The 9,859-nt window shown below is 49.4% G+C and overlaps 1 protein-coding gene across 1 annotated transcript; it reads right to left on the bottom strand.

Annotated features, from left to right (window-relative positions):
- Positions 1–125: 125 nt before the first annotated feature.
- On the bottom strand, positions 126–9,128 carry DMAC2 (distal membrane arm assembly component 2). Its single transcript, XM_070949850.1, has 6 exons — positions 9,078–9,128; positions 6,081–6,268; positions 4,950–5,030; positions 4,392–4,531; positions 2,644–2,806; positions 126–382 (listed from the first exon to the last, which is right to left on the bottom strand). The coding sequence occupies exons 1-6, from the start codon at positions 9,093–9,095 to the stop codon at positions 196–198; spliced, it is 777 nt and encodes a 258-aa protein (XP_070805951.1). The 5' UTR covers positions 9,096–9,128; the 3' UTR covers positions 126–195.
- Between the last annotated feature and the right edge of the window lie 731 nt (positions 9,129–9,859).

Raw genomic sequence — 9,859 nt, 5'->3', positions numbered from 1 at the left:
CAAGGAGTGCAGAGCAGGGACACGAAGGTTTAAAGCAATGTTTCTCAACCTTGGCCGCTGGACGATGTGTGGACTTCAACTCCCAGAATTCCCCAGGCTGGGGAATTCTGGGAGTTGAAGTCCACACATCGTCCAGCAGCCAAGGTTGAGAAACACACTGCTTTAAAGAATTATTTCGGTTTTGTCCGTTCCGTTTCAAGTGGAGAGCTTGCTGGGTGTCGGGAAAATCCACTCTTTTTCTCGTTCGGTGGGAGAGTCCGCGTTCTCCTGGTCGTCCATCCCCAAAATATAACACTGGGGCAACATTTCTTCCAGGAGAATCCGAATTAGCAGAGGATGAGAAACAGAAGGGAGGTTGGTGACATCCAAGCTTTCCAAACTTCTGCAAGAGAATGAATAGAGGGGTTTTTTCCCATTGCTTCCGTTAACCCCTCTTCCCTGAAAAGAGAAGCCTGACGTTTCCTTATTTACCGTATTTTTCGGAGTATAAGATGCTCCGGGCTATAAGACGCACCTACCTTTTTTGCGGGAGGAAAACAAAGGGGAAAAAAAATCTGCTTCTGCCTCCCAGCAATTTGCCTCCTTGCAGCAAAGAGCCTGTTTCATTTTCATTTTCAGCACAGCCTGATTAGCACAAGAAAAAAAAGAATCTGCCTCTTGCCTCCCAGCAATTTGCTTCCTTGCAGCAAACAGCAAACAGAGGGGCGCACGGAGGCAGCAATAGGCTATGGCAATCCCTGCAGCCTGAAACAGCTGATGGTTGGGAGGCCGATCGAACCAACAATCAGCTGCTTGTTCTAATCAGGCTGTGCTGAAGCTGAAATGGGCTGTTTGCTGTTAGGAGGCAAATTGTTGGGAGGCAGAGGCCAAAGGGTGGGGGCCGGCGGGTGGGCGGGGCTACGTTCAGTGTATAAGATGCACCCAAATTTTCACCCTCTTTTAGGGGGGGAAAAAGTGCGTCTTATACTCCGAAAAATACAGTGATTTTTATTTCTAGCCTGCCTGGTGATTGGCTCAAAGTCACCCAGCCAGTTTTCCATGCCTAAAATGGGACTAGAACTCACCAACTCCTGGTGACTGGCTCAAAGTCATCTACCTGGCTTTCATCCTTAAGGTGGGACTAGAACTCCCTGTCGCCTGGTGATTGGCCCGAAGTCACCAAAATGTCTTTCATGCCTACGGCAAGACTAGAATTCACCATCCCCTGGTGATCGGCCCAAAGTCCCCCAGCCGGCTTTTATACCGAATTGGTAATATTTAGCCTCGCCCCCAACTTGGCGTTTCTTCCAAAATTTTCAAAAGTGAAATATCAGAGCCCATTCTGAACTAGTGGTAAAGGCACCAGGCTAGAAGCCAGGAGACTGAGAGTTCTAGTCCTGTCTTAGACATGAAAGCCAGCTGGGTGACTCTGAGCCAATCATCAGGAGACTGGGAGTTCTAGTCCAGCCTTAGGCATGAAAATCAGCTGGGTGACTTTGGGCCAATCACAAGGAGGCTGTGAGTTGTAGTCCCGCTTTAGGCATGAAAATCAGCTGGGTGACTTTGGGCCAATCACAAGGAGGCTGTGAGTTGTAGTCCTGCCTTAGGCATGAAAATCAGCTGGGTGTCTTTGGGCCAATCACAAGGAGGCTGTGAGTTGTAGTCCCGCCTTAGGCATGAAAATCAGCTGGGTGTCTTTGGGCCAATCACAAGGAGGCTGTGAGTTGTAGTCCCGCTTTAGGCATGAAAATCAGCTGGGTGTCTTTGGGCCAATCACTAGGAAGCCGGGAGTTCTAGTCCCGCCTTTGATAGAAAAGCCAGCTGGTGACCTTATGCCAGTCCCTCCCTCTCAGCCCAGCCCACCTCTCAGGGTTGTTGTGAGGAAAACAGGAGGAAGCTGTGTTGGATATGTCTGCTGTCTCGAGTTATTTATAAAAATAATAAAGACGGGATGCAAAAAAGAAATAATCTAAATCTCCCAGAGGTGCCAGAGTGTACCCCTCTGGCTCACAGACTTGAGTTTATGCTGGAAGACTTCAAAATTCAAGATGAGTCTGTTGCAGTGGGTGCGGAATATTGGGTTGGACTATATGACCTTTAAAGCTCCCTTCCAACTCAAGGACGCAGTGACTCACGCCACCATCTCAGGTGCTTGGAAAAATCCCAGCTCGGCTTCTCTCTCTCTCTTTTCCCAGCCCCGGAGTGAAGAAGGCAGTGGTGGGTTCCTCCCGGTTCGGTTCGGTCCGGTTCGGCCAAGCCAGTAGCGGTGACGATATGATGTCACCGAACCGGTTCTCCCCACCCCCCCACCCCCCCACGTTCTTCTTACCTTTTATTTGGCCCCACCCCCAATCTATTGCTGCCTCCTGAGTCCCAGCTGATGACTAGAGGGGAAAAACCTGTTTAAACTCTTGCCCCAGGGCTTCAAAGAGCCGTCCTACAGCTGATCAGTGTTAAAAGCAAACAAATGAGTTGGGTCGTAAGTGCGAGGACCTTCCAGAAATGACTCTGACCAGCTAGCCACGCCCACCTAGTCACATGACCTCCAAGCCACGCCCACAAAATAAGCCACACCCACAGAACCGGTAGTAAAAAAATTTAGAACCCACCCCTGGAAGAAGCTCCCCCTGGGATGGAGACCAGCTGCTACTCGGCCACACTTACTCAAAGTGGTGGAGACAAGGCAGCCCTTTCTCCGTGATCCGGGGACAGCCGGCCAAAGACAAGGTTTGCAGGGTGCCCGCAAAGGGATGCAGCTGGGTCAGGCACCAGTCGTCGATGAGGGGGCATCTGCTCAGGTCCAGATGCTTCAGACCTCTCAGGTTCGCTGCGGGGAAGATCCAGGAGATTGAAGGAGATTGAAAAACGGGCACGGAATCCAACACATGAAATCCAGCAGGTTCTGGAGAACCCGTAGCGGAAATTTTGAGTAGTTCGGAGAAGCGGCAAATGCCACCTCTGGCTGGTTCCAGAGTGGGGAGGGAATGGGGATTTTGCAGTATCCTTCCCCCAGGAATGAGGAGGGGATGGGGATTTTGCAGTATCCTTCCCCCAGGAGTGGGGGTGGGAATGGGGATTTTGCAGTATCCTTCCCCCAGGAGTGGGGGTGGGAATGGAGATTTTGCAATATCCTTCCCCCAGGAGTTGGGAGGGAATGGAGATTTTGCAGTATCCTTCCCCCAGGAGTGGGGAGGGAATGGGAATTTTGCAGTATCCTTCCCTCAGGAGTTGGGAGGGAATGCAGATTTTGCAGTATCCTTCCCCCAGGAATGAGGAGGGAATGGGAATTTTGCAGTATCCTTCCCTCAGGAGTTGGGAGGGAATGCAGATTTTGCAGTATCCTTCCCCCAGGAATGAGGAGGGAATGGGGATTTTGCAGTATCCTTCCCCCAGGAGTGGGGAAGGAATGGAGATTTTGCAGTATCCTTCCCCGGCCATGGCCACCAAGCCACACAACACCCACCAAGCCACGCCCACAGAACCGGTAGTAAAGAAATTTGGATTTCACAACTCAAAGCCTGGGATAATTTGCGTTAAAAAAGAAGATACAGGGCAAAGGTTGCAGATGGCCCTATAACTCACAGAGGGCAGAAGAATGAGATGTAATTAAAGTTTATGGTGTTACCCCACCCAGCTAGGGTGTCGTAAAGGCTGTGGTGCCAGGCTGGGAGTGGCACCCCCACCCACCCCTGCCATGAAAGTTTAGCAAGTGAGGTCTGAGCTGTCATTCTCACTGTCATCGCACCTCACAAAGACGCTGCAGGGCGTAATAAAGAATGGGAATCTGCTACGTAAGCAGGGTATAAAATCAATGAATCAGAGGAGGAGGGGGGAGAAGGAAGAGAGAGAGGAGGAAGGGGAGGGGGAGGAGGGGAGGGGGAGGAGGAGGAAGGAAGGAACGGGGAGGGGGAAGAGAAGGAGGGGAAACAATGGAAGGAGGAAGAGGGGTGGGTGGGTAAGGAGGAAGGAGAGGAATGGGGAGGGGGACAAAGGGGAGGGGGAGGGGGAGGAGGGGCAGGAGAGGAATGGGAGAGGGAGAGGGAGGAAGAGGGAGTGGAAGAGGAGGAGGGAATATAGGAAGGAAGAAGAGGAGGGGAGAGAGAGGAAGAGGGGAGGAGTGGCAGGGAGAAGGAGAGGAATGGGGGAGGGGGACAAGGGGGAGAGGGAGGAGCGGGGAGAGGAGGAGAAGGGGGAGATATGGGAAGGAGGAAGAGATGAGGAGATGGGGAGGAGGAAGAGGGGGAAGAGGAGGGGCAGGGGGAAGGAGGAAGGGGAGGAAGGGGGGAGGGGGACAGGGGGGAGAGGGAAGAGGAAGAGGGGGAAGAGGAGGGAAGGACGGGGAAGAGAGGAGGGGCAAGGGGTTACTGCCACCCAAACTTTCCTAGGCCCCAAACGGAACGCCGATTTCTCACCGAGGTTTTTCAGGCCGATGTAACTGACGAAGGAGCCGCTGAGATCGATGGCTTCCAAGGACTTCCCACAATACTCCTGAAAATCCCTGCTTTCTTCCTCTTTAGGGTTCGTGCGATGCCAGTCCATTTGGTCCTGGAAACTAGAGCAAAATAAATCTCTATTGCATGGTGTGAGTGGGAATAATAATAAAAATAAAAATCTCCTGATCTCAACACAGGCTCTCCTCGACTCCCGGCCCCAATTGAGCCCCAGATGTCTGTTCTTAAGGGAGACATTTGCTAAGTGAGTTTTGTCTCATTGTCCCAAAATTTGATCATGTGAGTGTGGGAGTGGCGCGACGTTCGGAAGAAAAACGTTTGTAGGTCCCTTTTTGCAGTGCCGTTGTTTTAACTTTGAACGGTCACTAAATGAAGTGTCGTAACTCGAGGACGACAAATTGCAACTCTCCAGACATTTGGGGCTGCTGGGATACGAAACCCACAAGGCGTCTGGAAGGGAGGAAAGGATACAACCCTCCCCGCAATGCAGTGGTGGATAAAAATAGGCGTTGCACATACCGAATGGCTCCTTGCAGCTTCAGGACAAAGATGGCGGCTCCGATATCACTGCCATAATGCTCGTGTAGTTTAGCGTCATACCTGTGCATGGAAAAGGTATATCAAAAACCACCTTGAGAAACTCTCGTCGGTTATGGAAGACTTCCATATGGCATGGGTGGAGTTCAATTCCCAGAGTTCCCCAGTCAGCATGCTTAAAAATGCCTGGACTTTAATTCCCAGAATTCCCCAGTCAGCATGCTTAAAAATGTCTGGACTTTAATTCCCAGAATTCCCCAGTCAGCATGCTTAAAAATGCCTGGACTTCAATTTCCAGAATTCCCCAGTCAGCATGCTTAAAGATGCAAGGACTTCAATTTCCAGAATTCCCCAGTCAGCATGCTTAAAGATGCAAGGACTGCAATTCCCAGAGTTCCCCAGTCAGCATGCTTAAAGATGCAAGGACTGCAATTCCCAGAGTTCCCCAGTCAGCATGCTTAAAGATGCAAGGACTGCAATTCCCAGAATTCCCCAGTCAGCACACTTAAAGATGCAAGGACTTCAATGCCCAAAATTCCCCAGTCAGCATGCTTAAAGATGCAAGGACTGCAATTCCCAGAGTTCCCCAGTCAGCATGCTTAAAGATGCAAGGACTGCAATTCCCAGAATTCCCCAGTCAGCACACTTAAAGATGTAAGGATTTCAATGCCCAGAATTCCCAAGTCAGCACACTTAAAGATGCCTGAACTTCAATGCCCAGAATTCCCCAGTCAGCATGCTTAAAGATGCAAGGACTTCAATTCCCAGAGTTCCCCAGTCAGCATGCTTAAAGATGCAAGGACTGCAATTCCCAGAATTCCCCAGTCAGCATGCTTAAAGATGCCTGGACTTCAATTCCCAGAATTCCCCAGTCAGCATGCTTAAAGATGCCTGGACTTCAATTCCCAGAATTCCCCAGTCAGCATGCTTAAAGATGCAAGGACTTCAATTCCCAGAATTCCCTAGTCAGCATGCTTAAAGATGCCTGAACTTCAATTCCCAGAATTCCCTAGCTAGCATGCTGGGATCTAATCCATCTCTGTCCAACGGAAGAATCCACAACTACAGCAAGAATTATAGGGAGATTCTTAGATTCCCCCCAGGTACACTTACTTGTTTCCTTTTTCCATTTTCCATCTTTTAAACTTCCGGCTGACTTCGACAAAGGTTTCAATGTCGTAGAAGCGGCTGGACAGATATTGAAATATCCCACCTTTCCGGGGATTTGAAGAAAGGCCTTCGGAAGTGCTGCCAAACCGACAGTTGATGTATAAGGACATCAACTGTTTGCTTTGCCGGAGCTGGAAAGAAAACGAAGCAGAAGCAAAAATTTCTACCAAAAAGGAAACTCTGGTTTCTTGAGCTAAGAAGTGGCAGGAAAAGCTAGTTCCGTTTTCTTAAATCACACACCTCCTGCAGGTCTCTAACCTCGTTACGGGTAGTCCTCGATTTACGACCACAGTTGGGATCATAGTTTCCACTGCTAAGCAAGGCAGCTCTTCGGTGAGTTGTGTGTCTGATTTGACAACCCTTCTTGCCTCTGTGGTTAAGCGTTATCGCTGCCGTTGAGTGAACCAGGTAGTCGTTAAGCGTTAATCTGGCTTTCCCCCTCGTGGACTTTGCTTGTTGGAAGCCAGCTGGGAAGGTTGCAAATGGGGATCACATGATCCCAGGGCAGAGGAACTGTCGTAAGTACATGCCAGTTGCCAAGCAAGGTCAATGGGGGAAGCCAGATTCATTTAACGACGGTATGATTTGCTTAACAACCACAGCAAAAATAGTTGCACTGATAAAGGAGAATACTTGCAGCTCAGGGTTGAAATGAGGGATCCTTGGTGCTCTCTGAGCTTGCAGACGTCTCATTACCCAACTAGGTAACATCATCAGTGCTAGAAAGGAGTGGGATTGCCTCTCATTTTATCATCAAGGAATCACCAAGAACACTCCCACCAATATGGACAGGGATACTAGATACAAAATGAGAGCAAACTTCACTCCCCTACTAGCATTGATGATGTTGCCTAGTTGGGTTATGAAATGTCTGCGAGAAAACAAGCAAGCTCAGAAAGCACCAAGGATCCCTCAGAAATAGTTGTAAAATTGGGCACAGTCATGTATGAGTTTCTCTTGAATGGTGCAGTGGCCTAGAGGTGGAGCTCTCGCCTCACAATCAGGAGGCTGTGAGTTCGATCCTAGGTAGAGGCAGATATTTCTCTCTCTGGGCACAATAAGAATATCTCTGCTGAACAAAACTCCGTATTGGTGACAGGAAGGGCATCCGGCCAGTAGACACTCTGCTAGCTCCATTCAGTTGCCCAGACGCCACACCACAAGGGATTATGGAGTCGTTAAATGAAGATAACGATGACTCACTTAACAACTGCATTATTTGGGATGGAAGTTCCAGCCACAATTGTGGTGGAAAGTCAAGGACTACCTGTATCCTGCAACAGGTGGGTTTTGTGGTTGTGGAACACACATAGGAGGATAAAGGATACAGCAACTACAAATTGGACGCAACCCTGCTTGGTTTCAGGCACAGGCTGCCCTCGGCTTTGACACTGAATTTTCCTCGAATTAACAGCACCACCAGCTGGTCAGCAATTTTAGCTACACAGCAAGTAAATATCGATGGAGATTCCCAGTCATCCAGGTCAGGATTGTCCCAAAAGTGCTTTTTCCAAAGGCAACTGGACTTTCTTGCTTTTTTTTCCTTGAAGACATTTCACTTCTCATCCAAGAAGCTTCAGAGCCAAAGAAGCTTCTTCTTGGATGAGAAAGCGAAACGTCTTCAAGGAAAAAAAACAAGAAAGTCCAGTTGCCTTTGGAAAAAGCACTTTTGGTACACAGCAAGTATTCTTGGAGCTCCACAAATCACTAATTTCTAGTCCCACCACAGGCACACAAAAAAACAGCTGGGTGACTTTGGGCCCCTCACTAGGAGACAGTGAGTTCTAGTCCCGTTTTAGGCACAAAAGCCTACTGGGTGACTTTGGGCCAATGACCAGGAGATGGTGAGTTCTAGACCTGCCTGAGATATGAAAGCCAGCTGGGTAGCTTTGGGCCAATCACCTGGAGATGGTGAGTTCTAGTCCCACCTTGGGCATGAAAGCCAACTGGGTGACTTTGGGCCAATGACCAGGAGATGGTGAGTTCTAGTCCTGCCTGAGGTATGAAAGCCGGCTGGGTGATTTTGGGTCAATCACCTGAAGATTATGAGTTCTAGTCCCATTTTGGGCATGAAAGCCAACTGGGTGACTTTGGGCCAATGACCAGGAGATGGTGAGTTCTAGACCTGCCTGAGATATGAAAGCCAGCTGGGTAGCTTTGGGCCAATCACCTGGAGATGGTGAGTTCTAGTCCCACCTTGGGCATGAAAGCCAACTGGGTGACTTTGGGCCAATGACCAGGAGATGGTGAGTTCTAGTCCTGCCTGAGGTATGAAAGCCGGCTGGGTGATTTTGGGTCAATCACCTGAAGATTATGAGTTCTAGTCCCATTTTGGGCATGAAAGCCAACTGGGTGACTTTGGGCCAATGACCAGGAGATGGTGAGTTCTAGACCTACCTGAGATATGAAAGCCAGCTGGGTAGCTTTGGGCCAATCACCTGGAGATGGTGAGTTCTAGTCCCACCTTGGGAATGAAAGCCAGCTGGGTGACTTTGGGCCAATGACCAGGAGATGGTGAGTTCTAGTCCTGCCTGAGGTATGAAAGCCGGCTGGGTGATTTTGGGTCAATCACCTGAAGATTATGAGTTCTAGTCCCATTTTGGGCATGAAAGCCAACTGGGTGACTTTGGGCCAATGACCAGGAGATGGTGAATTCTAGTTCCGCCTTAGGCTCCACGCACACTCGGGATGCCTGAATTTTGAAGCAACACACACACACACAGAGACACATAAATAAAGGCAAAATAAATATCTAATAATGCAAAATATCTGTGGACAAGGAGCTAAAGGAGAGGTTGACACCCCTGGGAGTCCTTTTGCTTCATTGCCCTTCATCGAAAACCGAGGTACCGAGTTCAAATCCGGTCTATTTGTGCTGAAATCGGTTTGCCACGAAAAGCAAAAATAAAAAATAAAAAAATCCCACTATAAACTACTCACCAGCATGGGGGCCGCCATCTTGAAGCGAGTCACGTGACTCCCGCCGGGCTCAAGACGGCCGAAAGGACCTTGCCGTGACCGGCTGAGACTGCGCATGTGTATGTATATCTTCGGGCATGCTCAGTAGTGAGAGGTGAAACTCCTCCCGCTCTTTCCTTGCCCTTACGTGGCATTAGCGCCTCTTGCGGCCTAACATTTGAATTGTTGGAATATGTGCATTCCAATAGCATTGAAAAGCGAAAGATAGTCCTTGATAATAATAAAAAAAAAGATGCAAAGCTAAATTAATCACATTGCCTTAACATCTAAGAGCAGCAATAAAAAGAAATATACCGTTCCTTCTAGTTACCCTAAATCAGGGGTCTCCAACCTTGGCAACTTTAAAGACTTGTGGACTTCAACTCCCAGAATTCCTCATCCAGCTTTGCAAACCTCGGGGATTTTGCAGTATCCTTCCCCCAGGAGTGGGGTGGGAATGGAGATTTTGCAATATCCTTCCCCCAGGAGTGGGGTGGGAATGGGGATTTTGCAATATCCTTCCCCCAGGAGTGGGGTGGGAATGGGGATTTTGCAATATCCTTCCTCCAGGAGTGGGGTGGGAATGGAGATTTTGCAATATCCTTCCCCGCCCCCCCCCCCGGAGTGGGGAGGGAATGGGGATTTTGCAGTATCCTTCCCCCAGGAGTGGGGTGGGAATGGAGATTTTGCAGTATCCTTCCCCTGCCACGCCCCACCAAGCCACGCCCACAGAACCGGCAGTAAAAAAATTTGAATTTCACCAC

The sequence above is a fragment of the Pituophis catenifer genome, unplaced genomic scaffold (genome assembly GCF_029215685.1).
Source record: "Pituophis catenifer annectens isolate HBS135680 unplaced genomic scaffold, rPitCat1.0.hap2 SCAF_9, whole genome shotgun sequence".
Taxonomy (NCBI): Eukaryota; Metazoa; Chordata; class Lepidosauria; order Squamata; family Colubridae; genus Pituophis; species Pituophis catenifer.
The sequence above is the reverse complement of the archived record's forward strand: the minus strand, read 5'-3'. Positions and strand labels throughout refer to the sequence as shown.